At 44.5% G+C, this 27,748-nt stretch overlaps 1 protein-coding gene across 2 annotated transcripts; it reads right to left on the bottom strand.

The window, feature by feature from the left end:
- Positions 1 to 338: 338 nt before the first annotated feature.
- LOC147899089 (uncharacterized) lies at positions 339 to 21,215 on the bottom strand. 2 transcript variants are annotated; one of them, XR_015541444.1, is made up of 6 exons: positions 21,163 to 21,215; positions 11,406 to 11,538; positions 1,786 to 1,890; positions 1,508 to 1,638; positions 1,159 to 1,273; positions 339 to 838 (listed from the first exon to the last, which is right to left on the bottom strand). XR_015541444.1 is itself a non-coding variant. In XM_087378526.1 (5 exons), the coding sequence occupies exons 1-5, from the start codon at positions 21,186 to 21,188 to the stop codon at positions 1,294 to 1,296; spliced, it is 504 nt and encodes a 167-aa protein (XP_087234652.1). In that variant the 5' UTR covers positions 21,189 to 21,215; the 3' UTR covers positions 1,200 to 1,293. The 2 variants fall into 2 exon arrangements, 1 of the variants encoding a protein (XP_087234652.1); XM_087378526.1 differs by lacking the exon at positions 339 to 838 and having other exon boundaries at positions 1,200 to 1,402.
- Between the last annotated feature and the right edge of the window lie 6,533 nt (positions 21,216 to 27,748).

Raw genomic sequence — 27,748 nt, 5'->3', positions numbered from 1 at the left:
CATCGTGTAATTCCTAATATCTAATATGTACAATGAACATTGATGATTCTAGTCTCCACTTTTCCCATTGATAGATCACAGCACAGGAGTTGAAATTTTGATGCTTCAAGGCGGCACTGGCAATGTTTGGATGCCCAAGATCAGATGCCTCTGATACGTGTTTTAACATTTAATTATTTATCTAACACATTTGTCTCCAAATATGACATTGTACATAGAGCTTTCATTGGTCTGATGTGTTGGAAATTAGGTTCTAGATTGAATTGCTGTGGCTTGTCCACCAGTTCAGCCTACATTCTTTTTTCTCCTTATCCAAAGGAATAATGAAATTGCTGCATTCTATTTGCTTTGGGCAAGTTCCCCATTGATGATTTCAGGCAAGGAAAATTAGTTTTCCTCTGCTTTCTATTTTTACACCCTCTCTGAGTGTGAGTTTACGATACATCCTGTAGTCTCTCACAGTTGCACCATGTCATTACCTGAGTAAGTAGCTCAGAGTTATAAGGTGAAGATGCTTTTAGTATGCCCATGTAAAGCACTAAAATCCTGCAAGGCAGACAATGGCTATTGAAGTACAGGCAGCTCGTATGTCCCATCCTATCCACAACTATCAAACCTCTTGTGCATGTCCCAAGAAATCGATCAAATCTTACTGTTCATGGAGCACCTCCCTACTTAAGGTACGGTGAGCTCTGGTTAATTTGTAGGACGGCACTTTACCTCTGGATTCTCACAAAGACCATTCGGTGTCTCGTTTATCTGGAGGCTAGCATTTCTCCTCTGCATTTTCTTAAAAAATGTAATCGAGAATCTGTATAAGATTCTCAGCAAATCTTACCTTCACAATTTACCACAGAAAAATATTTAGTCAGTATCACCTTGCCATTGCTAGATTAATTATTTAAAAACTCCCTGGGCAATTATAGATTGTTAACATATTTGGAATCGATTGACGATTAGATATTGCTTATCCACATATCACTCTGAGAAGCTTTTTGCTCTCTCTGCTTAACTGGCCTTTGCGAAATTCATGGCTGAAGTTATCAGTTTGAATATCGCACACCATGTCCATTAGGGGAACAATGCATTCATTGACATTGGTTGAGCTGAAAGATTAAAAGTGCATAAGCCGATGTACATGAGTTAGGAACGACTCACCAAGTTCAGAGGCATAGCCTTCCACTTGCAGTAAAGCCTTTCTATAGTGTCCCAGATTTATTTTTCCTTACGTTCATATCTGATTTGGGAACTGCAAGGAGCGTTTCTCTGTTTTCTGCATATCTTCTGGAAGTATCAACTTTTTGGATTTTCCAGATCTTTGCACAGAGCATCAGCCTTGCCATGTTTGACACAGGCTAAAGCTTTGGTCAGTGTTTTAACCATTTGTGTAGTAGGTGCATATCTGTACACATGCATGAATGATGCTATCAATAAGAAGAGCATATGATAGTTACAGAAGAATCGCAGAAAAATCAAGACAAACTAAGGACAATCTACTCATACTTACCCTTCGGATATCATCTGCTTATACACATCCAGATAGTTCTGCCATTGCTCCAAATTTCCCAAACATGCCAAAATGGAACAGTATATCTGTAATGAGGGCTTGAACTTCTCATTTTGGAACCAAGTTAGAATCTGCATAAGCAGAGAGAACAGTTGAGCATAATGAAAATGTATAGGTTCAATAGCTGCCTGTTATAAATTGGGAGAAAAGAAAGCATATTGCATTAAAGAAAATTATTAAATTTGTCACAGTTTTCAAAATATGATATTCACACCAACCTCAACACATTTCCTCCATTTTCCAGCTCTTGCAAACGAACTGATCAGCATGTTGTAAATCTGCAAATTTGGCTCTATGCCCTGATCTCTAACTTTATAAAACACCTGCAGAAGAAACATGGACGCAACAAAAGTGCGCTTTAGTTATTTACAGAGAAGCTTATACCTAGATGAATCCAAGAACATTCCCAAACTCATCCTCTAAAAACACAACATAGTGCAGTTTCAATCTCATGATAGTCACTCACAAGGTTGAAAACCATAAACTCCATCATGCATAGCAGGGACTAGCTACTATGACATCCCCACTGACGTCATCAGCGCCCAACAGTGGGTGTAGACCATAGTATAAAAATATGCTCTCACACATACAAATCCACACACCCACACATACTTGAGCATCCATTTATACAAAGTCTTCGTACTGAGTTTCTGTCGACACTCCCGAGGTGAAGGGCAGACTCAGCCATGATGAAGGCTAGCACTAAAGGAGAAGGCTAATCAAAAGGTAGTCCAAAATCTCTTCATTCAAGCTACAACTGCTTGTGAAGTCTAAACATTTTCATTTTAGTCTCTCCCCAACGAGCAAAATCTAGCTGATAGGGCAACGCACCATTTAAGATAGAAAGAATTATCACAATACCAACAGGCCGCAACTTGGACGAAAACTTCACAAGGTGAAATTTGCATGTCCGCTAATACGGCAGAAGCATATACCTAGATGAATCCAAGAACATTCCCAAACTCATCCTCTAAAAACACAACATAGTGCAGTTTCAATCTCATGATAGTCAACTCAGAAGGTTGAAAACCATAAACTCCATCATGAATAGCAGGGACTAGCTACTATGACATCCCCACTGACGTCATCAGCGCCCAACAGTGGGTGTAGACCATAGTATAAAAATATGCTCTCACACATACAAATCCACACACCCACACATACTTGAGCATCCATTTATACAAAGTCTTCGTACTGAGTTTCTGTCGGCACTCCGGAGGTGAAGGGCAGACTCAGCCATGATGAAGGCTAGCACTAAAGGAGAAGGCTAATCAAAAGGTAGTCCAAAATCTCTTCATTCAAGCTACAACTGCTTGTGAAGTCTAAACATTTTCATTTTAGTCTCTCCCTAACGAGCAAGATCTAGCTGATAGGGCAACGCACCATTTAAGATAGAAAGAATTATCACAATACCAGCAGGCCGCAACTTGGACGAAAACTTCACAAGGTGAAATTTGCATGTCCGCTAATACGGCAGAAGCATATACCTAGATGAATCCAAGAACATTCCCAAACTCATCCTCTAAAAACACAACATAGTGCAGTTTCAATCTCATGATAGTCACTCACAAGGTTGAAAACCATAAACTCCATCATGCATAGCAGGGACTAGCTACTATGACATCCCCACTGACGTCATCAGCGCCCAACAATGGGTGTAGACCATAGTATAAAAATATGCTCTCACACACAAATCCACACACCCACACATACTTGAGCATCCATTTATACAAAGTCTTCGTACTGAGTTTCTGTCGGCACTCCGGAGGTGAAGGGCAGACTCAACCATGATGAAGGCTAGCACTAAAGGAGAAGGCTAATCAAAAGATAGTCCAAAATCTCTTCATTCAAGCTACAATTGCTTGTGAAGTCTAAACATTTTCATTTTAGTCTCTCCCCAACGAGCAAAATCTAGCTGATAGGGCAACGCACCATTTAAGATAGAAAGAATTATCACAATACCAGCAGGCCGCAACTTTCCAGATAAATACAATAGTGTCTTTTTCCAAAAGCATCAATTACAAATTATACATTATATACAGACCTTATTCACCAGGCATAACCATTCTTTTGGAAATACCATCATCTGTGACGTTTCACAAACACCTTCCAGCACATACATAGATTACACACACTCTTTTAGTGAAAGCTTTGATTGATTATATTACAAGAATAGTCACCTCAGAAAAGAGGCGCTAGAAAATACATCAACTGAAGATCTCAATATAAGACAAATATACATCTGGCGAGTCTGCAAGTAATCAAAGAAAGATTGCTGTAGAGAACGCTTGAAGAAAGCAAACAAAGAAAAATTGGGATCACTAAAGACTTTACGATTGCGGTCTGTCCGTAAAGTCCAAAGCACAGTTACGCTAAAACGTGTTTCAGAGCCCAGCCAGGCTTGAAAGGCCGTTTCAGAGAAGCCCCGTTTCCTGAAACGCATTTCAAGGCCTGAAACGTTTCAGGACCCTGAAACGGCTGGCTGAAACGTTTCAGCCAGTCTGAAACGTGTTTCAGAGCCCTGAAACGCGTTCTGTTTCAGACAACACAGGCTGCTAGGTCTCCAAAATCACGCGATATCCGCCGCCAGCCCCGTTTTTTGTCTTTTTGCTTTCGATTTTGGCCTCCAGGCTCCTTCCACTCCTTCAGCCTCATACTCTCTCCATCCTCAAGGTTTTCCAGCCGTCCTTCAGCCCCATTCACTCCTTTCCTCTGCTTTCTCTCCTACAGCCTGCTTCAGCCCTCCATCATCATCTACTCCCCTCCCTTGCTGACGTGGTGTTTCCCCGTTTCATCCCTCCCAGAAATCCCGAAACGTTTCCGTTTTCATTTCCGTTCCCCGTTTCTCTGTTTCTGTTTTCCCTAACTATGGTCCAAAGTGCCCAATAGCAAGCCCAAACAAAGAAAAGATGAAACTCTGATCGCTGTGGATGAAAACCAAAGAGCCAAAAAAATTTCCCGAAGAGAACAGTTGGGAATCTTACTCGTAGCCTCTATCGAAGAGAATCCAAAAACTGCCGAGAAGACGGGCAATGCCAGAATAAATGAGGCACAGTCTCCTGAGAAATCAGACACCGATGACATAAAGCAGAAGCAATGTGCCTACGGACCAGCAACTGTCCAAATGGAAAAATTCCCAGAGGTACTCGCCACAAAAAAACTTGTTGCTGAAGTGAAACCTTGTATGCCCAAAGTTGCCGTAGTCTTTTCCTCCACCACTTAGCTAGCCTATGGAGAATTACCCCTTTCTGAAACCCAAGGTTGAGGCAAAAGGATTTTGTATAATGCACGCACAGTAATCTGAGATAGCCTCAAAGGACGACAAGAGGACCCAAGTAAAGTCAATGTCTAATCCTCTAATCGATCTTGGAGTTCCAAAGGGGGAATTGGAACCAAAGGCGAAAGCATACAAAGTGATTTGCTGCCATAAAATACGATAATGAGAACCCAAACCATACTGTGTGGCTGCCAAAGAAAAGGGAAGCATAGAGCAATAACATCAGCAACAGTATTGATCCCTTTAAAAGAAATAAAGTAAAAGCAGCGAGGTTTCTGTAAAGCAAGCAGAGGCTGAAAAACTTTGGACCAGTGAATGCTTTCAGCCTGCATAGAATTACCCATCAGAGACTGTTGACCATGCCATTCCAGGTGAGACAAAATATGCTTCCAGTCAAGAAGCAAGTTGGAGACCATAGGGCAGCCATGCAAAGTGCCATCAATGCACCCAAACAAGAAATCCCACTGAGTGGATTGCCAATGACCAAAAGCAGGAGTAATGATATGTGTGACGAGAGATTGAATCATGAGAGCCCAGGACTGATCACCTTTCAAAAATTGCAGCAACATTTGAGCTTAGCATGCATAACAGTCTCTCGTGTGGCTCACATAAATGATTTACCATAATCCCAGATCACAGCTTGCATTCGAGCAACAAAATCCTGCCATGCATAATCCATATCAAAAAGCATCTTAGAAGAGAGAGACTGAATGGCATCATAAACCATAGCTTTAAAATCAGCATGTTCCAGAGAGCTATTATTCACCAACAAAAGCCTTCTGCAAGGCAATCTGTCATCAGGAAAGTCATGCATGGAGAGCCTCAACCAAAGAGGGAATACGTGAAGGCATGATCAACCCAAAGTCGACAAGTAAGGGCCTCACAATGCTGTGGATCAACCTGATACCATCTGTCCAAGCGTGCCTGATAGGAAGATTGAGCATTGTGTGGAAAGGTATAGCCCGAGAGTGTGGGCTCTAATTCCTTCCAGAGATCCACCAAACGCAGCTGAACCAAAAAATCAGACCATGCCTGCTATTCAGAAGCCAACATATGAGTGCGGCCCAAAGTATTATCTCCCGATTACGGAGCATTGTTGAAATCACCACATATAAATACATAGCGTCTCCACAGATGATTATGCATGGCATCCCAGATCAACGCTCGATCATTGGAAGATTGAAAGGCATAAACCGATAACTATTTCTTCTTAAACCAGGCATTCCATAATAATCCATCTACCATGGCGATCATTGAGAGCCACAACAGGCTGAAGATCATGCCTCACCAAAAAAGCCACTCCAGAGAAAGAGTGCTCTCCAGCATAGAAAATATCATAACCAACAAAATGTCCTGTGTGACCAGCATACATGTGCTGATTATGTTCCTACAAAGCCACTATGTCTGCCTGCAATTGTCTGATATACATCCACCTATACATGGTAGGAGACCAGGGCAAGACATGGACCATCTGCTGGCCATAGAAGAGCACAGAGTGCTCCAACAAAACCTGTCTGTGCTCTTCATCAGCCATGGTGATCTCAAAAAAACCTCTCGCTGCATAGTGGACTTTTTGACATAACACCAATCAACCAATTGCACACATCCGCAGCAACAAGCATACGTCCAGGAAATAAAATAATACTGGCATGCTTAGCATATTCCTTGACAGGATCAAAGATGTTGTCCACTTCAACCATGATACCTGTAGTGGGAAGTGGATCTTTCCAGCCCTTGCGGGTATCCTCAAAACCTTCATGCATCACTTCGTAAACGAGCTGAGCCTCTGCAGAGGCATAAAGGGGGTCATCCTAACCCATCACCTGCTTTTGTTTTTAATTCGGAACAGACCTGTCCCTTTGAAAAGTCTTCTCATAGGGACAATCTGCCATTGTATCTGAAGGAGTGGAACTGAAAAAAGAAGGGGCAAAGGAGAAGATGGAAAAAAGCTGCACAAGAGAAAAACTTTGGCAAAGGCTAGAAAGGAGGTTACACCAGGCTAACCGGAAGGGGAAAAGGAAAACAAAGAAAGAGGAGAAGAGGAGGGATCAACGGGGAGCAGCAACAGCACATGAGGGAACACCACCTAGCCTGCACAGGAAAAAACAACAGCTTGTACGGAGCCCCAAAACTGTACAGATGCCAACCAACGCTTGTACGGACTGGCAGATGTACGGTCCTGCAGGAATGTACGAAAGTGCAAAGAGGGACTGAATTGACAGAAGCGTACGGCAGACCCAACCGTGGGCACACAAAATTGTACGGGATGCAAACAGGAGCCTGTACGAAACGACGACCTGCAGGGAAGGCCACGAAGGCTGTACAGGATGCAGCAAGAAGACCGTACGGGCACCGTACAAAAGCTGACAGCAAAGGACAAGGACTGGAAGATGATCCAGAGGCTGGCTGAACGACGGGAGCTCTCCTCTCTTACCCTACACACACCATACTCTCTCTCTCTCTCTCTCTCTCTCTCTCTCTCTCTTTTGGGTGAAAATTTGAGTTGCTTTATATTACAAAATCGTCATCCTAGAATCGGACGATGAGGAATACATCAAGAGAAAACCTCAATATAAGACAGATAGACGTCATGAGCTATGATAGAAAAATTGCTGCAGAGAGTGCCTAAAGAAAGCAAAAATTGAAAACGTGGAATCACACTAGACTCTATGATTTCTATCCTTCTATAGAGTCCAAAGCGCCCAGTAACGACCCCCCCCCCCCACACACACACACATGCACGCGCGCACGCATGGATTCTTGCTACCTGGATTCTTGCTACCTGGATGGACTCAACAAGTTGACATGTTTGTGTTAGCGCTGCATGGATGGAACCAGCCTTTCACGATGGTTCACATGTTGGGAACCAGACCTGAGGGAGGGGGAGCTATGGAGTCTTAGAACTGAATTCAGAGACACCTTTAAATTGTTCTAGAGAGTTTCTCCAACGGAGCTGATAGAGCATCTGCATAGACATGTGGGTGTGGTCCCACGTTAGGTCAGTGATATGGGGTGTTAGAATATTAGGGTCACCTCCCCAAATAAGAGCCCCTATATGAGGAGAGCATGGGGGAGGATGATCTACACTATAGCAGGGGAAAAAGGGGGTCTGTTAAGGGGCTGCCAAGTGGCAGAACATAGACATCCTTGCTGAATTAGATTTAGGGCAACCCTGTTTGTGCAAAGTTTCGGGCCACCTATAGCCTAGCCAAGAGACCACAGAAAGGGTCACAGGACAGCATAATGGAACATGAAGTATTGCAGAAGATACGTAGCCTGGTACAGCAGGTACAGTACTGGTCAGTAGTACAGCAGGTATAGTCAGGTACAAAGGCTGGAGCAGGGCCTGCTGACAACGGCCTGATTGCTAGGCAGATAGGGTGGGCAGACAGACACCAAGGCATCTGCAGGAAAGGCCTTCAATAGGCAAGTGAACAGGAGCAGAAGGTTGGCTGATACACACTAGGTCAGTCCACAGACTGCCAGTCTGTGGATCAGATTGGGGAGCCTCGGTGTTGGGAGCCTTGGTATTTCAGAGATCCACAGACTCAGCCTGCAGATCACTACCTTAGGTGAAGAGCACTACTTTAGGTGAAGAGCAAAGGAAGTTCTGGTTGTACGTCTGAGTTCTCTCTTTTAGATCCGTCTTGCTCTGCACTTTATGTGACCATCAGGAGATCGGGTTGGAGAAGCGTTTCGCTTTCAGATGCCCTGTATACTATGAGATTAGATGTCGCTATCACTATCTCTTTAGGGACGGTTTTGGACCCCTATCTGGTTGCTTGTCCTACTCATATATCAGAGATGCCTGGCGACTTTCATCCATGTGGCTGTCAGACACAGGGTGCATTTGGTACATAGACGAGATTCAAGGTGTACAGACAGACTCCACTGAGAACGTGATCAATGAGTTGTTCCAGCCAGACAGCACTGACTAGCAAGGCTTAGGGAGATGGCCGGTCTGAGGACCAAAGCAAGAGACAAGATAGGCTCCCAAGCGGGTTGAGGCTCAGATCACAGACTAGGGGCCTCCCCTCCATGCTTACTGATGAAGGGCATGGCCAACAAGGGTGACAATGGCACTTGTTCGCCACACAGCATAGCGAGGAGACCACAGCGGACTACACATACTGCAGCCGTTAGCACTCCATCACAGGCCTCATGCCATCGCAATCTCATACATCGCCGACCCTGCACCCTTAGGCTTGACATCTTTGATAGTTTCCAGATGACGATCACAGTGTCGCCAGCCCCCATCCTCCCCATGAGTCCAGGGATTCTTTTTATGTATTGACATCGTTATGATTATGGACTTTTTGTATTCGTCATGGATGTTGAAACTTGATGCCTACTTAGAGGCTCCACCCCTTCAGCTCATTGTATCATCTTCTTTCAGTGTCATAGACCCTCAGTCTTTCAAAGACTTTCATTAAACTTTCTTTCTTCCTTCCTTTCTTCAGTAAGAACATGTAGTTGAGTTGTGTCTATCATCCGGTGTCTTGTTACCTCTGTGTAAATCTACAGCTGGCGAGGTAGTTGGCCTATAGCAAGCAAACTACCCTATGTTTTTCTACAACAACATGGTGGGTTGGGGTGTCTTCTACTTTCATTTAACAAGTACCCACCTCGCAGTCCTTCCTCTTGTGCCAATAGCAGATCACTCCCATCTATACTTCCAACTTGGCTGTACATCTGAGTTTTGTCTTTCAGATCTGTGTTGCTTTCTTTATTGTTCAGTAAGCACACTGAGTTGAGTTGTGTCTATCATCTAGTGTATTGTATACTTGGAGCGAATCATCTAGTGTCTTGTTATGTCAGCGTAAATCTTTCACTGCAAGGGAGTTGGCCTATACCAAGCAACTACCCGATGTTTTTCTACCATAACATGGTGGAATACGCCTTGGGGTGGGTGGTCCTACATTCATTTAACAACTACCAATTTCACAGTTTTATGCCAATGGCAGATCACTCCCATCGATACTTCCACCTTGCCCTAACACAGCCTATATAGACCACTCTCACAATAGCTTGCAAATACTACTACTATCGGGGTTTGACCACATGTTGGATAGCATATGCTATAATTACTTAAACACACTCCTCGAAGTCATAGACAACCAACCGACCCTGGTTCTCAAAGTCTAGCGCCCCACATGCTCTACCCATAACATTGTACAATACCCCTTCGCTTACAGGTCCAGTCTATCAAAAGCTTGCTATAGGGAGAAGTCGGACGAGCTCCAATACAAAAGCTTGCGCCACACACTCTCTAACACGGGGGCAATCTGCTATGTTGCTGAAATGTCAATGTCCACTTGGTAGCTTACGTACCTCATTGTTTGTTCTCGCGGACAAGGGCCACCAATTGGATCTCTTGAACCTCCTTAGTCGCTGTGAGGAAGCCAATTGGATTGGTCCACTTGATCCTAGGCCCGGAAGCCAAAAAATACCTCTCTAGGTCTCCATGGACCTCCACAAAGAGTCAAGCTCTGAGTCCAATAGCGCCTCCTCTTGATGGATCAAGAGCCACAACCCAGGGATACCCGTGCCCCCCCTGTGTGGAAGCACATAAAATAACCTAGCGAAAGGCACAAGGAGAGACCCCTAGAATCCATATGTCTAGCCTCTGCATTGCGCCCTCAAGAAGAGGCTACTCCACCCTGTAATAAGCCTTCTTGAAATTCAAGCAAAGAATTGCGATAGGCTGAGACTCCTCCCTGGCCCAATCCATTGCCTCCCAAAAGGTAAAGATGTTGTCTAGAATATTGCGTACCTGAACAAAACCTGTCTGCATGTCGTATATGATGTTAGCAAGAAGGGCTGCAAGCTCGCAAGCTCAAGATCTTGGGCTAGGATCTTGTTAGTGGTATGCGGAGGATGGGGTTCCCAGCAGGCTTACGCTGTCGGCAGTAAGCAGCTCCCACCAAAAAGATGGGCAGAGATATCAGCACCATAGCGCTCGAGACCCAAAAGCCTTGTGCCCAATGCCCACTGTTCTCTACGTACGTAACAATAGTAAGGGATCCATGATTTTATTGACAAAAAATGCTTAATTTGGAAAAAATAAAATTAATAGTTCCATGATGGATGAATGTTGTCAATGCATGAAGGGTATCCATGGGGAATGATGGGGGCTTGCATACTACAAAGTTTGGTCTCTTTACAACCCCATAGGTCATGGTCTCGATACCTCAGTTTATATTGCAATCGAATACAGGGTATGCTTGAAAGGGCCTAGTTGGCAAAGGAGACAAAGCTGATAGGATTTGTTATGCAATGGTAAGAGGGCCTATTTACTTGCACTGTACAAGAATAGCATAGAAAGAAAGGCAAATCTTATAAGTGAGAACCTTCTCCTCACGTTTGCCCCACAATCTGTGCAACCCCCCCCCCCCCTCCCCGCCTCTTCTTTTTGACATCTTCACGTGTGTCTCTTCTTTTGCAACCCCTCATACCTTCAGCCCTCCTGTTTTTCACTTCCCAACTCTTTTTTGCATATTGGAGTGAAGGTAGCATTGATGGAAATTTGTATTTTTTTGTTATTGAGTTAAGAAAATGTACCTTTAACATTTCCTCCACCTTTCCACTCCTCCCAAGTGTAAGAAGCACATGGTGCACCATGCCAGATGTAACAAGTACTCCTGCACCTTGCATCCTTTCAAAAAGAACAAGAGCTGTCTTCCAATCCCTTAACCTATTCCAACAACATCATTAAGCTTCATCATTACACATTACTCATAGAAATGACTTCCTTAGTTAGTTATGGTACTATTCGAAGTGGTTCTCTTTAAAAAGTGCACAATAAAGAGAAAATACATTGCAGTGCTTTTTGAATAGCTACTGCATAGCTCCTATGGAGGATAATACTGAATTTCAAAGTGACCCTTAGGAGAGATGAACAAAAAAAAACCGACACCATGTAAAGGTTCCTTGTTCCAAGTAGAATTTGAGAAAAGTAACGAGTAAGAACCATATGAAATGAGAAGACCATACTCTATTCAGTATACTCATAGCATGAAAACAATGACAGACAATCATTAGGGATACATGTACTTAGGCCATTTTTGGGCCAGCTCATGTGCATGTGCAAGGACGTGCGTGCAAGCGTGTGTATGTGTGTGTGTGCGCGTGCGTGCCTATGCACACATGTGTGAGAGGCATTTTTGCCTTGATGTTTTGATAGCAAGTAAACACCATGTGCACAAGTCAGTACTTGATTTTGTAAAGGACAAGGCTTCGCATTTTTGCAAACAGTAAATAGGGCTACTTAGACCTTTTCTTCAATGCAAAAAGGATGCATATGGCCTTTATCAACTTCCACGCACACATGCTTTCTGTAAGCGTTCAAGCTTTTACAAACAATAAACAGGCCTCCTTGCATACATATGGCCTTTTTCATCTTCCATGTCCACATGCTCGCAATTAATAAGCAAGGTAAGTGGGACATGTATCATATTGTTTAGCCATTCAAAATCCTTTTTGTTTGCCCATATATCAAATTGTATATCCATGACTGCTGTTATAAGTTGATGAATATGCTCTCTTGCCATGGAGGGCTGAAATTTGGAGTGGACCCGATGAGTGGAGTGCGGTCGAACCCGAGGAGGAAGCACTGCTTATGCTAGCCTGCATAGTAGCCAACATTTGTTTGTGTTGGACCAACATAGCTTCCCAGTCAAGTTGGTGCTGCTTCTCGGCTCGGGCCATCTCGTCACTGAGAGCAGTTTTTTGAATTCTCAGAGTCCCTTGCCTTCTTCATGTTTGTCCTCCTCTTTAGTTTTTTTTCCTTCAACCTGTTTCTGTGTTTCCTCTAGCTGCTTGTCTTTTTCGCCCAACTCCCATGAAGTTTCTTCACGACAATATATCCTACTATTTACACTTTGATAAGTCGGCACGACTATGTGTCGACTACAGGGCACTCAACAAAATCACCATCAACAATAAATTTCCCATGCCCCACATAGAGTATACCTTAGAATGCTTAAACGGTGCTGAGTATTTTTCCAAGATAGACTTTAAGAGCGGTTATCACTAGGTCCGCATCTTTGACGCTGACATTCCAAAGACAACTTTTAAAACAGAGCGAGCTTATTACGAGTTCGTAGTCATGCCGTTCGGTCTCAAAAATGCACCACCAACATTCAACAAGATGATGATGCAGGTATTCGCTAAGCATATAGGATTGTGCATGTTCAGCTTTCTAGATGATATCTTAATCTTCTCAGCCACAATAGAGCAACATATACGGGGTGTGCGGAAAGCTCTTCAACTTTTGCATGATAATCAATTATATCTCAACGCCAAGAAAAGTGAGTTCGGCCTGATGGAAATCTAGTATTTGGGTTACATCATCAGCGCCAATGGCATTCGCTTGGATCTTGAAAAAATTCAAGCTATCACCAGCTGGGCAGTCCCCATGACAGCCCATGGGTCCGATCTTTCGTAGGGGCTTTGCCAGGCCCACAGTTCACATATGCCCGGATTCTCCACCACCTCAGCCCTCTTAACCGACTTATTAAAAGGGGTGAAGACTTGCCGACAGAAGATATTAGTAAGCGCAGCATCTTTATAGGCCTTCCATGACCTACAATGGTTGGCCACAACAGCTCCAGTAATGAAGATCGCATCATGGGATGATCCCATTCTTGGTCATCACAGATGCCACCAGTGTAGCCATCGGGGCAGTCTTACAAATGGAAGAAAGACCCGTGGCATACTACAACAAAAAGCTTAACCCTGCCGAAAAGAATTACTCAATCTACGACAGAGAATACCTTGGCATTATCCAGGCATTAAAACACTGGAAGCCGTTCCTTTATGGATGGACCTTCACAGTAAAGAGAGACCACCAAGCTTTAAAGTGGTTGTAGACATGCCCAGCTCCCATTGAGGCGATCGGCAATCCCAATGGAGTCAGATCTTCCAGTAATTTGGGGACACGATTGAGTATGTCCCTAGCAAGAATAACCATGTTGCCGATGCTCTCTGCAGGAAAGCCTCCATTCAGACCATAGAATAGGACAACTGTATTAGAGATTAAAGGGAAGGGCCTTGACTCTATGAAAATGCAATAAGTGGGCTCTGCAGATTTTGGCACTCAATATCACCTTGCCTTAACTCTTGTGCCCAACCATTATTCAATTCAAGATGGATGGTTATTCTATAAGCAAGGACTTTGTGTGCTAAAAGACAACCAGCAGGCTCTACTCCATGACGCCCATGACGCCTAGCCATCGAGGCATCAACAGTACATTGGAGAAGCTAGAGCGATATTTTTACTCGCCTAAAATGCGGAAGGATGTATATAGCTATGTGCAGAGATGCCAAATATGCCAAAAGGAAACGTGTCCCATCGAAAGACGGCATGATTGCTTCAGCCCTTACCAATCCTCAAAGGTCCTTTCCAAGACATCACGATGGATTTTGTGGGACCCCTTCCCGCATTTGCAGGTACGCGAAATAGTCAATGTCTAACCATTGTTGATCGATTTAGTAAATTTTGTATGCTTTTTCCATGCGAGCAAACAGTCAATGCAGAAGATGTAGCCCGCTTATTTATCAGGTGTTGGTACCCAATTGCAGGATTGCCATGGACCATTACCATGGACATAGATTCCAAATTCACCTCACAGTTATGGAGGGCTCTGTTCGAAAACTTTGGCACCAAGTTCCAAATGTCCAACCCTTTTCATCCGCAAACCGACGTGCAATCAAAGGTATACAATAAATGTACTAAAATGCAGTCCAAGTGGAAGCAGTTCCTTCCATAGTGCAAGCCACATTGAACAATACCTACTCTTCAAGTATTGGGCGTACCCCGTATGAAGCCGCTTTTGGTAGGAGATTTTATTCACTCCTCACCGGAATGATATCACTGTCCCTCGAGGCCAACAAAACTACAGAATCCATGGCCAAGATCACGGAGTTAGGTAAAGCTCGCCAAAGCTCAAGCAACATACACACACCAAGCCAATAAATCCCGACAGATGTCAATTATAAAGAGGGTGACTGGGTTTATGTGAGGATTATAACGCAAAGGCCAAAACAGGTGGGCAGGAGATGCCCTAAGTTATCCTTCAGAACTTTTGGACCATTCCCCAACATTAAGAAGATCAACGATGTCTCTATCTATGAAGCTGCGGTTACCAGAAAGTTGGACGATGCATAATGTCTTTCACGTGGCATGGTTGAAGCCATATATTGGGCCAGCACTTAGCGATATCTCTGATGAGCAGCAACCTGAGGTGATCGACAAGGCAGAAGTCATTGAGCCGGAGCAGATTCTCCTCCACAAATAAAAGCATGGGTTAGGACGCCGGCGGATTCACAAAGTTTTGAGATTGAAGAACCAATGAAGTGGTGTGGCTAGATGAAAGTTTCTGCAAGGAGTTCCCACAGATATTGGCGGACTACTTGGAGGCCATGCACCTACCGCCAAGTTAAGGAGGGAATGTCCCATGCACCCCTCCACTTGGGTGCAAGGTGACAATTGGCTTCATCGACAAAGTGCAAATAGTTCCTATGATAGGATATTTTGTCATTTTGCCCAAGGACAGTCAGAAACAAGCTACGTAGGTCAGTCTCTCAGCCTTAGGTCAAGTCAGACAGTCAGTCCTTGTTCGCTAGTACCCACTAGAGAACAGTAGGTTAGCGTTTCCATCTTAGGGTTCTAGGTAGGTCTAGGTCTCAGCCTAGGATAGGAGCCCACAAGGGCGCCCTCAGGGTTGAGCCAATGAGCTCCCATCAAGGGAGGATGGGCTGGGGGAAGGGCTGCCCTTATAGGCTGCCCTGTGCCCCTCCCTAGGCTGCCTTTTATGGGGCAAAGGGCCCAACCAGCCAGCCCAAACAAACCGACTAGAAGTCGGCCAGGTTGGGGCTGGTTGACTCACCCCACAGCCCCCTATATAAAGGGGGGGCTCCAGCCCTCATTCCTCACTCAGCTCCAGCCTTCCAAGTAGCTCCACCAGCCCTCCGGTGCACCTCCAGAGATCCCCTACACAACAGCAAGAGTTAGCAGTGCAGGTCAGCCTCTAAGGGAGGAGTACACGCAGCACTACAGCCGGGGTTTGGACCAGCAAACGGAAGAAGGTTTGGTGTCTATTTCAGCAGCTCTTTTTTTACAGTTTTCTCAACTCACTCACAGCTCTTATCACTCAGCTCTTGGTTCATATCTCAGCTCTCTCTTAGCTTCCATTACTCTCATATTTCCGTCTCCCCTTCATCTCTCACACTCATGCAGCTCCACTGTATGCCAGAGGAGAGCACAAGCCTCTTCAATAGCCTTGCTCAATGGTCCACATCTTCCGTGTGGGCAGCGTGGTCTTGGTCGAGATTTGGGTTGCTTCTCAAGCATTTGTGGCTCAGCTGTCTATATCCAAGGGTCATCCTCAGAGTTGTCTCTTGAACTCTCTAAAGGAGTGTCAATTGTATTCTTTGCAGTTCTCTGAGATATAAAGCAAATTCTTCCCCATCTCGGGCGGGGGGACCTCAGTGGGTACAGGGACCCAATCTAGTGTCGTCTACATTCTCACTCTAACCCTACTCTCTTTCTATCTCTTATGGTGCATACGCATACGCCTCGCACAAAGGTTTAAAGGGGGTCTTGCTCCACATTACACAATCATTCACTGTTGCATGTTACACCACTCTTACAGAGTTCATGCTCTTAGGGAATTTGTACAAGCAAGTGCATGTATGAACCCCTAAAGGGTGTAGAAAAACATGGTGTAGTTGCTTACTTTAGGCCAACTCTCCTCACCAACAGAAGATTTAACCCAAGAATGCATGTGCTTACTGAATAGTAATGAGGGCAACACAAATCTGAAAGAGAACACATGTACAGCCAAACAAGAATACATAATGGTGTAAACCAAATACCAAACCTGCCCAAGCATGTATCAACACCTGAGCAAACGAACACTGAGGTAAGGTACCAAAAGATGGCTCTGTTCGCTGCACTCGTAAGTAGGCTCCTCCTCTTCTGCCACATATGCCTCTGTAGGCCTCAATAGGTGCACAAAGATAGAGCACTCCTGGAAAAGTTCTGCTCTGATGTTCACTGCACACAAAGCTCCCTTCAACACACTCCTTATGCTCTCCTACAAGTTTAGGTTTGCACCTAGGACTGGTGTAGATATCAGGGACTATTGTTGTTGCAAGAATTCCTTCAAGATGATGTTCACTAGGGGCTCCCACTACACTCCACTCCTCCAAAGGAACCCCCCACATGGGGCTCCTTATATAGGGCTCAAAGCCCCTCAAAACAGTTGACTGAATTACGGGTAGCTGAACCTGCAACAGACTCGCTGGTCAGTCTACCACAAGACCTGTACTGCAAACCTGGATATAGGCCTCTGCCAATCTGACACATGGTATGTCGACAAGTCTGCTTCTTGTTTACGGCCTCAACTTGTTCTTGTTGTAGCCTTGCTCTACTCCTACCATCTTCGTGTGAGGAAATGATACATAAATGAAGACATAATGAAAGGCCATCTTATTCATACTCATGAGAAGTACAAGCCTTATATAGGCTACACATGCATACACTTGCACCAAGTGCACATGGGATATGCCCCATAGTGACACGTGGCACTCACACATAACTCACACATGAACTAGTACTAGATCTCCTAGTACTACACACAACACATCACATTCACACACTCTTTGGCTATGATATCTCCAACACCCCCCTTCAGAGCAAAGAGTGTGAGACACAACATGCAAAGAGTAGACCGATCCCCCCTCCATCGCAATATTGCAAAGAGCAAGTCCAACTATCCAACACCTCCCATGTGATAGCGACTTCTCAGTCAGCTTGCGACCTTGTCACCCCTCCTTACTTTGAACTGGGTGGTCAATACCATCATACCAAAGTAAAAAGAAATACATTCATTCTTAGGGGACAACCCAGGGCAGAGTACCTCTGATTGCCTCCAAATACATTTAGTTTAGAGGGACAACTCAAGGTTGAGAACCTTTATTTGACTCAACACAAACACACATAGCCTAGGGGGTCGAGAAAGCCCGAATGGGGTCCTCGTCCTCACGAGAGGCTGTGAACCTCTATTGTAGCTGCATGTATCTCCTCTGGGGGCTCTTCAGGCTCAACAAGGAGATTGGCCTGGTGCTTCTCTTGTTCATGTTCCTTCTTCTTGAAGCAGTGAGCTTCAATGTGTCCTTTCCTCTTGCAAAACTTGCAAATAATGTTCTTGTTGGTCTTCCATTTGCTTGTGGAAGCAAATGCTTGATCACCAGGAGAGGCAAGAGAGGCTTCCTTATTGCGATGGTCCTTCTCAATGAGTAGTGCTATTATATAATCAAACATGGTAGTGGCAAGGCGAAGGACTTCAAGAGTTTGCTCAAAGCGAGAGATTCCATTCATACTCTTCATAAGGACAGCCATCTTATCTCCATCATTTGGCGCGCTTTTCAAACTTGAGAGTTGTTGAACAAGAGATTGAAACCGTGCTAGATGATCACTCACCTCATCACTCTCTTATTTTCAAATCATAAAACTTGAGCTTTAAAAAGACTTTAGAGGGCTTACTGTCCGCTTTCATCAAGCTCCTTGCCATCATGACTTTATTGTCCTCTAGCTCTTTGCTCGTGGAGAAATTCAAAGGGGAAGGTTTTCCCACATGCCAAACCAAGATGTAGGTGCTTCTTATGTGCGAAGGTGTTTGGGATGTTGTTGAGGATGACAAGAGTGAGTTACTTGATCAGCAACACCAAAGAATTTGGAAGCAACAGAATGCTAAGGCCATTGCCCTCATTTGTCTTTGCTTGGTTGACACTCTTATTCATCATGTGGACTTCAATTCAACAGCTAAGGAGATTTGGGGTCTCCTCGAGACATTGTTTGGTAAGAAAGAAGGAGGCTAAAGAGAGCCAAAGGAGTGCTCCAAAATGCAAAGCCACTAGTCGGCTAGAGCAGAGGGATGAATGAGAGGCAAAGAGCAGCCCCAAAAATGAGTGTGAAGGAGGCATCCCTCAAGAATAGAAAGATCACTCTTTTCTTTTGGCTTTCTATTCATGGAGGGATTGCAGTGAACCTGTGGAGATCCAGGTTTCGGGGCTGACCCTACTTGTCCTCGATGCCTCGCAACAGTTGAGTCAGTTCAGCATTGCCTTTGGGAGTGCAGATAGGCGAGGACAATTTGGTAGGGTGTTGCTTTGTATTTTTCATAGAGCACCCTTCTTCATGACCTGGGTATCACACTATCTCACCCATCCACAAGGCAGGGGATCCCATGAGCCAGAAGAACTACAGGACCATTATTGGACATGTCATGTCCAAGATTTATGCATCAGTACTTGACTCCGAGGTTAGCAGACTTGCAGAGTATCAAGGACTTAGAGCAGTAGGACAGACCGAATTCCGGTGTGATCATGGAACCATGGACCACATTCTCACGCTCAGATGTATCATCGAGGAGGTGATTCACGAAAGCAGAGGGTTTATTGTTGCTTTGTGGATTTTCGCAAGGCATTTGACACGGTCCCAAGAGCCCGCCTCATACGGCGCCTACAGGACTTGGGTTATGACTCGGAGATCATTTGGGCTGTCATGGCACTTTACGAGAGAGTTTCTAGTAGAGTTCGGGTAGGATCCGGGTGGACAGACGAGATCATGAGTACCAAACAAGGGTGTCCTTTGTCGCCTATCTTGTTTGGCCTCTACATTGACGAGCTTGAGACAGTGATGTAGACACAAGGGGGTGTAGGTTGCTCTCTTGCAGGCACGCTAATCAAGATTTTGCTCTATGGAGATGATGTGGCTCTCTTGTCTTCCTCAGCAGAGGGGCTCCAGAGACACCTAGATGCACTACAGTCCTTTTGTGAGTCTCATGATTTGAAGGTCAACCTAGGTAAAACCAAGGTCATGATCTTCAATACATATGGAGCCATCATGCGTCAGGAGCAGTTCATATTTGCGGAGTCATTTGTTGAGATAGTTTCATCATACACTTATCTTGGGGTTATCTTCTCCGGACCGAGCTTCACTATGAGACCCGCAATGCAGGCACGCTTGAGTAGAGGGTATGCCTCATTGGCCAGACTAGAGAGGCAATGCTTCCGCTCGCACTTTCAGGATCCATGCACCAAGGGGTTGCTTTTTGACTCCTTGGCTCGCCCAGCAGGGATGTACGGCAGCCCTTGTTGGGGGCCAGACTTGTCGGATACAAAGTGGGCCCGTGTGGAGCGGCTACAGGTTCTCATGTTATCACGGATGATTCGTGGTAAGTCATCCGTTCCTCACCAAATCATTCAGGCTGAGTTTGGGTCACCCCCTTTACAGCTAGATGCTGCATTTCAGGTCATCACATATCTGTACCGAGTTGGGGAATATGGGGATTATACCTCAGGGCGTAGCAGGCTACCATGGATAGCTCTATCCTCTTCTATGGCACTTGCAGCAGGAGGAGATCAGAGATGCTGGTATGCACGTACAGAGAGATGGTTTAAGCAGCTGGGGCTCCACATGGATAGACTACCTCCCTTCCAGTATAGCATGGATGCTCCATTTTCTCCCCTCTTATCACACGAGGTCAACCAGTTTATCCGTGAGGATCTACTACAGCTACACACTTTTCGGACCTGGTTGGGACCGAGTGAACTCCTCTTCTCTGAGTTTCTTCAGAGTTGAGGTGGCATTTTCAGCCTCCACCTTTGATTTTTGTTAGAACTTTTTGAGCTGTTTATTTTCTTCTCATGCACAGCATGTTGTACTCCCGCATTAGAGCTTGCTCTTGCGGTTTTCAATCATACTTAATGAAGTGATCTTTTTTGGGGGAAAAAAAAACTAGCCATCCTGCATCAAAAATTATCATCCTGTTGTGTGAAAGCCCAAGGATGTTCTGAAGAACATATAGTACGGACAAGAGAAGAAGTAGAAGCACAAGAGAATCTATCCTTTTCCATTGTTGTTTCAAAGAGAAAGGAATAGGTTTGTCAGGTGAAGGCATAACCAAATTCTGGACAGGTCGAGTCGATGTAGCAACTTGAGAGCATTGGCGAGCAAAGCACTACACACACTTGTGGTCTACCTTCAAAGCTCAAATTTTTCCTTGCCTTTCCAACATGTACAACAGACTTCATTATATACAAAATAGATCAAATCACTAGATCCAATAATCAATACTTTGTTTAAGGACGTGCCAACCCCCAACAAAAGCAAAAGAAATCCTCCATCTTCATAGAATCCTGCTCCAGTGTTCGTGAGCGCAAAAGAAACACATAAAGAGTTATCGGCTATATGTTGACATGCATATCAGAAGCTCTGCCATTATCTCAGATTCATATAAGAGGAACTTACTTGCTACAAGAAGCCAACAGTTCCATGTAAGTAATTTCATTGAAAATAACTTGATCGCTTTGCAAATTTTCGGCAAATTCCAACGCCTTCTCTAGATGCCCATTTCTATTGAAAGCAGATATGAGAGCAGTACAGACAACAACATCTGGAAGGACTCCATCTGCAAGCATGTCTTCGAAAACATCCCTCGCTTCCTTCAGAAGCCCTGTACACAAGCCCTTAATTTTTGTTGAAGAACATTTGGGAGAGAGGGACTTGTAATGGGAGAAACAACAAAAAAACTACCAAAAATAGTGAATTTGCCCATATACTATCCAGGGGTCTGACAACAAGTCAATTATTACAAGAACCCTAGCGGATATGCCCAGGTCCTTAATGTAAGGAGGCCATACACATAAGTTTCTTCCAATTTTTAGTACTCAAGTAGTGTCTCTTTGTAGCTTTGCTACTGTTAAACACATCATGTAGTGCCAGCATTCAATGATGTAACAAGGGGGAGGTGCTGGGTAAAGAATTGCACAGTGGAAGCATTGATTAGGCAAAGGAGACACTGCTACACACGGAAAAACACAGAACAGTTGAGCTAGATAGTACACTCGTGGGCAGGCCGCAGTCTCTATCTTCTTGGACTCTCAAGTATAAGCCCCTGATATTTTCAGCACGTGATGTCCATAGAGTTTGTAAGCAAAAATGTCAAGCTTCAAACTGCCTGACACAAAACTTTTCGTGCTACAGTCTTGAGCGTTAAATACACAATGAGAATTTCTCTCAGAATCCTTATTCAACCATTGCAGGACCTCAATCTCATGGTATGTAATCTTTAAAGAGCTTGCTGGAAGCTGCATGAAGCTTGGATGCTACCTTCGCGAAGTACTTTTGTTCAAGAAGTGTGGTGGGTTCCCTGTTTATAACCAAGTGTCTTATAAGATGGGTATATAAAAAATACAAAGCAGACATATGCCATCTTTAGAAAACCAAGGGGGGAGAAAGGTTGCTTGACAGGGAGACTATTGCGTCAGTCATTTTCAAGGTAAGCAACCGCAATCATAGATTAGGTTTAATACGTTACACACTCAACTGCATCTCCTCTTGATGCGTAAAATGAAATTGAGCAATATCTACAGGAAATGAGGAAAAGCAATCGAAGGAATTATTGGAAGGAAGGGTATGACCCAACTTTTAAGGAATCCGCAACAAAGGGCAGGGAGAAGAGTTAAGAAAAGTTAGCATGACTAAGCTGTAGGCATGAAACGAAGAAGGAGAGAGTGCAGGTACGTAACGAGTCGATAGATAGGTAGTCACGTCAAAACTTAGATAAAAGATAACACACAAGTACAAAGTACTTGTACCTAGACCTAGGACTAAGTGTCCTAGGTGTCACATAGGACTAAGTGTCCTATGTGGCCTAAAAGGCACTAGCACTATAAGTGCCTACACTTATGCCTACAAGGCACATACCATGGCCTATAGGGCATCACTAGAACCACCAAAAGATGGCCTACAAACCCCCCTCCATGGGATGGGCTGAAGTACTCTGGAAACGTCTCAAAATACCTGGTAGTTTCTGGTCATGGTGGCACATGTTCATCCAAAAGGATATAGCCACCTATGAATGTACAAGGAATGTCAGATCATGTAACAAATGGAACCAAGTGTAAAGCCTATCGGAAGACTTGAGCCAAGAAATACATGAATTGCCAAGCAAAAAACAATTGCCAGTATGTGACACTCTAGTGTCGGAACATCCTACCCAGTCACTATCCGTGTAAGCATGCATGGTAAGTGAACCCTGAACACCATAGAAGAGGGCTAAATCCTGAGAGCCTCTGAGATATCTGAAGACTCTCTTCACTGCCTGCCAATGCTGTGAACTGGGCATGTGCATGAATCTGCTGAGCTGAGATATTGCATACTACTGCAAGTCAAGTCTGGTGTGACATAAATAAATAAGGCATCCAACAGCCTGCTGATAAAGAGTGATATCACATGGTGGGCTCCCATCATGAGCTGAGAATTTGAAGCCAGGGTCCACTGGAGTAGAGATTGGCTTGCAATCCTCAAACTGAAAACAATCAAGGAGCTGTCCAATATACTTGGACTGAGACATCATGATACCCCCCTCAACATGAGTAGCACATAAGAGTATCTGTGTAGTCTTGAATCTGGAGAGAAAGATCGTCAATCTTGCGATCCCAAAACTGCTTCCCAGCGGGAAGCTACACCTCATAGGTGTGATCGCTAGATGTCATGAACAGCCCCAACTTTTGCACAAGTTTGTAATTCACAAAATTAGTGAGCTGCCTAGATGAAGGAGAATGTGAACTCGTTTGTTGCTCACTTCTCCATAAGCTTGGAAAAGGTCATGGGGGCCAAATAACGAATTATTAAAAGTGCAATTACATGAAATACGTGTCATCGAGGCTTGGTTAGCTCCCTTAGCTTTGTTTCCTTGGCCTACTTGGAGCTTCGGTGCATGTGCTTGCATTTGGTTCTTGCGCTTAGGACAATCGTTCCTTGTGTCGCCCCGCTCCTCACAAATAAAATAGCGTCCTCCTTTCTTTAACTCGAGGGTGTGTAGAAATGGCCTTTACCATTCTTTGCCTCAGTCAAGTTTTTCTTGGGGGCGTTGTCAATTGACTTTGACTCCCTTGTTCCAAAAGTTGATTGGAAGAACTTTCTCTTGTTCTTCCCACTCGTATCTGAAGTAGTGTTTCCCTTTGCGTTGGTCATGGTATCATCATATATGCACGCATAATTCATGGCCTCCTGCAAAGTGGTGCATTTATTGTTCTTGATATGAAGTTTATAGGAATCATGCAATCCGTCCACAAAGAATCCCAATAAAGTCACAGGGTCCATTTTTGTAGCTCTGGCTTGCAAATCTCAAAACTTATGGAGATAAACTTCAAAGGTCAAGTTCTGCTTGGACATATCGAGGGCTTTAAACTTTGCTACAATATCATAATCCATATGTTAAAAAGTGGCTGATATGGCATGCAAGTCTGGTACTGAAGCTAGAATTCTATTTGAGCATCTTTTCTTGATTGCTTTTGTCACTAGTTGATATCCTCTGGAACTATCCCTGATTGTGCATTCATGTCCATCAAAGATGACTCTTTAGTTATGTTTTGTCATTGTCAAATTGGCAAAAGGTTCTTACTAAAATTTGGAGTATAGAGTATATCTTGCAACAATCCTTTTGCACGAGTGAAATTTTTCATAGGGACTATGCCTTTCCCTTGAATTGTATTTGGTGTGCGATCTACTGTGTAGATAACATTCTTCAACCAGATCCCAACCAGCTTGGTGTCCCATATCACCAGGTGGTGCCTGAAGGCCTTGGGTTTGCTGCTGGGCCTTGGGCTATGCTAGGATGCAGGCGTGCGTCCACGACTCGATCCAAGAGCAGACCTTGCACTAGGGAACTAGACTTGCTCCCATCTGCTCATTGAAGACTGAACCTTTGGGTCCCCTTTATAGACTCAGGCTCAATGCGCCAAAAATAGCAGAGACCTCTATCTGGTTCGTACCCTTGCCACTCAACCCGAGAATCAAGCCTGTGTAGCCCTAAACCTCCCTAGGCTACCTGAGCTAGTCTTGTGTATTGGGCCCAGTACACATCAGATATCAATCCGTGCACGACAGGGATGCACTGGATGTGATGGGAGGTAATTCGTCAAGGACTTGCTCCAAAGGGCACAAAGGCATTTGATCATCTTAAGAGAAGCCAGATCCAAGGGAAGAGACCCATGGAGACTATCCTTAAAACAGCCCCTGATTCAAATAATGAACTTGAGCATGTGACTGATCCTAAGGGATTCATAACATCTGCTAGGAGGGTTCACTACATGTATGGAAAGAAAGCTAATAAAGCAAAAAATACTCCATATGGAGAAGTTCAGAAAAGTACCAGTCCTGAAATTGAAGTTTTATGTCAGAGATTTAAATGAGTGCAAGGGCTGGCTGCTGATCTCAGATCAGTTACTCACGTTTCAACAATGTGTTTGAACTGTGAAACCCACAGATTCTAAGGGGCAGTTACATCAGGTCAGTGACGTCAAGATAAAATAATCCTTTTGAAATTCAAATGGGAATCTGGTTCACCGAGTAAGCTGGAAGGATGGGTAAGCAAGCTGGATATTGTATCCAAAAGGGGATAAGCAAAAATCAGGTTTGTTGTTCTCCATCTTGAAGATTTCGCTCATACATGGTGGAGGTATCTACAGCAAGATGGTGTTGTAATTGATACTTGGGAAGCATCTAAAAGGGAAATGCTTCAAACTTTTATATCTCCCCTTGCCCGAGATCAATATATCTGCAAATGGTATGATTTCACTCGACAAGGAACAGTGAAGATTATATCAGACCATTCTAGAAATTAGTTTTGTTCATCCATGGTATTGATGACACAAGTAGAATGCTCAAATTTATTCATGGGCTACAACCAAGTAGTATTGTCTCAGATGTTGCAGCACAAAAGCCAATCACTCTCAACGAGGCTATGCAGCTGGCTGAATTGTATGAGCCCAAGTACAATGTGAAGGAGAAGAATTTGGGAATTGGCCACTTTGGCACTAAGCCTTCAACCAAAGTCAGCACTTCTGATGAAAGCAGTGTTGAGAGTTCACGCTCAACATCATGTGATCATGTGTGCATAGCCCTTATAGAGTGCTATAAAGGAAAGGGTTAGATCCCCTAACCCTAACCCTAAAAGGGTTTGTATATATTCTATCTTTTCAACTAAATCTAGTGTACAGCTAGTCATTTGTGGTATGCTCTCTAGCTGCGCCCTCTCTCCTCATCTCCACTCTTCTCCTCTCCCCTCTTCATATTTTGTCATGGTATCAGAGCTCCCTTGCCTTCCGCTGAGGCATTGTGATCCTTGAGAGTGCGAGAGAGATTGTGAGATTGAGAGTTCTCTTGAGTGATTGTGAGATCCTTCCCTTCTCTTCCGTTTAGAGAAAATTCTGTCCATCGGAAGAAGATTTCCGTCATTTGAGAGAGTACATTTGAGTGTTTCTTCTTGTGTAAGAGAGATCAGGAAAGTCTAAGGAGTGATCCCTACTCCTTCGAAAGATCCTTGTTTGAGATAGAGAGTGAAGGAGCCTCTGACTTCTAAAGCTATCGAAGAAAGGCTTCATCAACATAAGCCTTTGGCTCCTCCATGCCTGCAACTAAGCGACCAAAGGCGAGGCTAGCATGCATGCAAGCCACTAGCCTATAGCGGGCAACGGCCCAGCATCACAGTAAGTGAAGGCAACTATAGCTTATCCAATGCATAGTTAGGGGAAACGGGGAACGGAAACGTTTCGGGATTTCTGGGAGGGCTGAAACGGGGAAACACCACGTCAGCAAGGGAGGGGAGTAGATGATGATGGAGGGCTAAAGCAGGTTGTAGGAGAGAAAGGAGAGGAAAGGAGTGAATGGGGCTGAAGGAGGGCTGAAAAACCTTGAGGATGGAGAGAGTATGAGGCTGAAGGAGTGGAAGGAGCCTGGAGGCCAAAATTGAAAGCAAAAAGACAAAAAACGGGACTGGCGACGGATTTCGCGTGATTTTGGAGACCTAGCAGCCTGTGTTGTTTGAAATAGCATGTTTCAGGGCTCTGAAACGCGTTTCAGACTGGCTGAAACGTTTCAGCCAGCCGTTTTAGAGTCCTGAAACGTTTCAAACTCTGAAACGCGTTTCAGGAAACGGGGCTTCTCTGAAACGGCGTTTCAGGCCTGGCTGGGCTCTGAAACGCGTTTCAGCGTAACTGTGATCCAACGAGCTTATGCAAGCTACAACACTCACGGCTAGGCTACTCGACCTCTCCACAAAGCCAGCACCTTTTTTTCTTTTATTATGTCTGAAATACGTGATCTTCAAAAGATGATTTTTTGTGCAATATTTGATGATTCTGACATCGCTAGCGTGTTCGAAGCGGGCCAAAACTCCCAAATCGATCTTGGAGACACCGAAAACCAACGCCCGAAGGCTCCAGAAAGGGTAAAAATACTCGAAAGGGGAGATTTGCACAAAAATGCGATTTGGCCAGCTAGCAAATTCCCCCTTCTAGGCATTTTTTCTTTTTTGAGCCTCTGGGCATCGATTTTTGGTGTCTTCAGGGTTGATTTGGGGGTTTTGTAGGCTGCTCCAACAATGAATCACCAAGCAAAGCCAAGCTTTCCTCAGCCGACTGACGCTCCCATCAATAGCCATCGAATAGCAGCAAGGCCCGATCGGCTCAGTTAGGCCTGACCTTGTCCAGCAACGCAGCGCCAATGCCATCATTGACTACAGTAGCAATCTCCAGCCTCACGCTCTGAGCGGCTCCCTACTATAGCCGAACTTGTCAGCCTACTAACACACGCTCTAGCTGGACTTATCCTTCAACGAAGCTCGACTCCTGACGGGCTCTCAGCACCTCCATTGACGAAAGGAGCGCCTTCACAACCCACTACCTCAGCCTAGCTCTTCTACACGTGCTCCAAGGTTCCAGTAGCACTCACGGGTGCATGCTTCACAGAGTCTTAGCCCACAGTGACTGTCACCTCCTACAATGGCCCTTTGCGATGCTCCAAAGTCAGCGAATAGCACCGACGGACG

This window comes from Dipteris shenzhenensis, chromosome 8 (genome assembly GCF_047967505.1).
Source record: "Dipteris shenzhenensis isolate YYH24624 ecotype China chromosome 8, Dip_SZ_1.0, whole genome shotgun sequence".
NCBI lineage: Eukaryota > Viridiplantae > Streptophyta > Polypodiopsida > Gleicheniales > Dipteridaceae > Dipteris > Dipteris shenzhenensis.
Note: the sequence above shows the minus strand (reverse complement) of the source record. Positions and strands in the feature narration are given on the sequence as shown.